The sequence below is a fragment of the Otolemur garnettii genome, unplaced genomic scaffold, assembly GCF_000181295.1.
Source record: "Otolemur garnettii isolate 467f Iridium unplaced genomic scaffold, OtoGar3 scaffold00028, whole genome shotgun sequence".
NCBI lineage: Eukaryota > Metazoa > Chordata > Mammalia > Primates > Galagidae > Otolemur > Otolemur garnettii.
In genome coordinates, this window is record NW_003852423.1 from 19,338,162 (window position 1) to 19,339,262 (window position 1,101).

The following is a 1,101-nucleotide window of genomic DNA, read 5'->3' on the forward strand; positions in this document are numbered from 1 at the left end:
CCGGGCTGGGGATTCGAACCCACCACCTTAGGTGTACATGGCTGGCGCCTTAGCCGGTTGAGCTATAGGCGCCAAGCCAATTTTTTCCTTTCTTAAAATGTGTACACATTTTTGGCACCATCTCTCTGTGTGTATATGTATATGTGTGTGTGTATACATACACATAATGGCATGCATTAATAATGCATCCTTAACAAGGAAGGGAATTCTTGCTCATGCTCCCAACTGAATGAACATGAAGATACTGTGTTAAGAGAAATCAAGCCAGTCATAAAACAACAAATGCTGTGTGATTCTATGAGAATCTCAAATTCTGTGAGATTCTGTGAGATACTCAAATTCCAGAGACAGCCAGTAGAATGGTGGCTGCCAGGGACTGAGGAAGATGAAATGGGAAGTGAAGTGTGAGGAATGGGTACAGGCTTTCAGTCTGGGAAGATGGAAAGGTTGGAGATGAATGGTGGTGATGGTTGTGTGATAGTGTGATGTACTCAATGCTACCAAACACCTGAAAATGGTCAGAATGGTAAATTTTATGCACATTTTATCACAATAAAAAGTACAACTGTTTTACCTGTCTTCTCTATTAAAAAATCTACTTTCTCCTTTTTATAGATGAAACCTGGATTGGCATCTACACAGCCAAGGATTGTTATCCTGTCCAGGAAACGTTTAGCAAGAATTTCAGTGTGATATTGTCCACACGGTTTTTTGACATAGAGCTGGGCATTAAAGACCCCTCAGTGTTTACCCCTCCGAGCACATGCCATGAGGCCCAGGCAGAGGAGATGAGTGAGGATTGCTCCTGGTGAGTCGGCGAAGGCAGAGGTGACAGCACAGGATGACCCGCTGCAGACAGGCCTGAGACTGTTTGGGGTGAGACACTTCACCGGAGAAAAATATAATCCTAGGAAGATAGACTTTGATGTGGATTGTTTGAATGTTGGATTTTTACCACTCAGGCTATTTTTGTAGATAAAACTGAATGGAGAGCATGTGGTAAGCTGAGCTGATGCGATGGCTGATACACTTCAGACACTTCTCAAGCTTCTCTGGGTCTGGGCTTTCTATGTGTGCAGGTGTGTCCACTGTCAGTGCCAT

At 43.7% G+C, this 1,101-nt stretch overlaps 1 protein-coding gene across 1 annotated transcript in view; it reads left to right on the forward strand.

The window, feature by feature from the left end:
- EPDR1 (ependymin related 1) overlaps positions 1–812 on the forward strand; it is a 33,371-nt gene extending 32,559 nt beyond the window's left edge. The window contains 1 exon segment of the mRNA XM_012804354.2: positions 616–812. Within this exon segment, the coding sequence (XP_012659808.2) occupies positions 616–812 (197 nt within the window).
- The last annotated feature ends 289 nt before the right edge of the window (positions 813–1,101 follow it).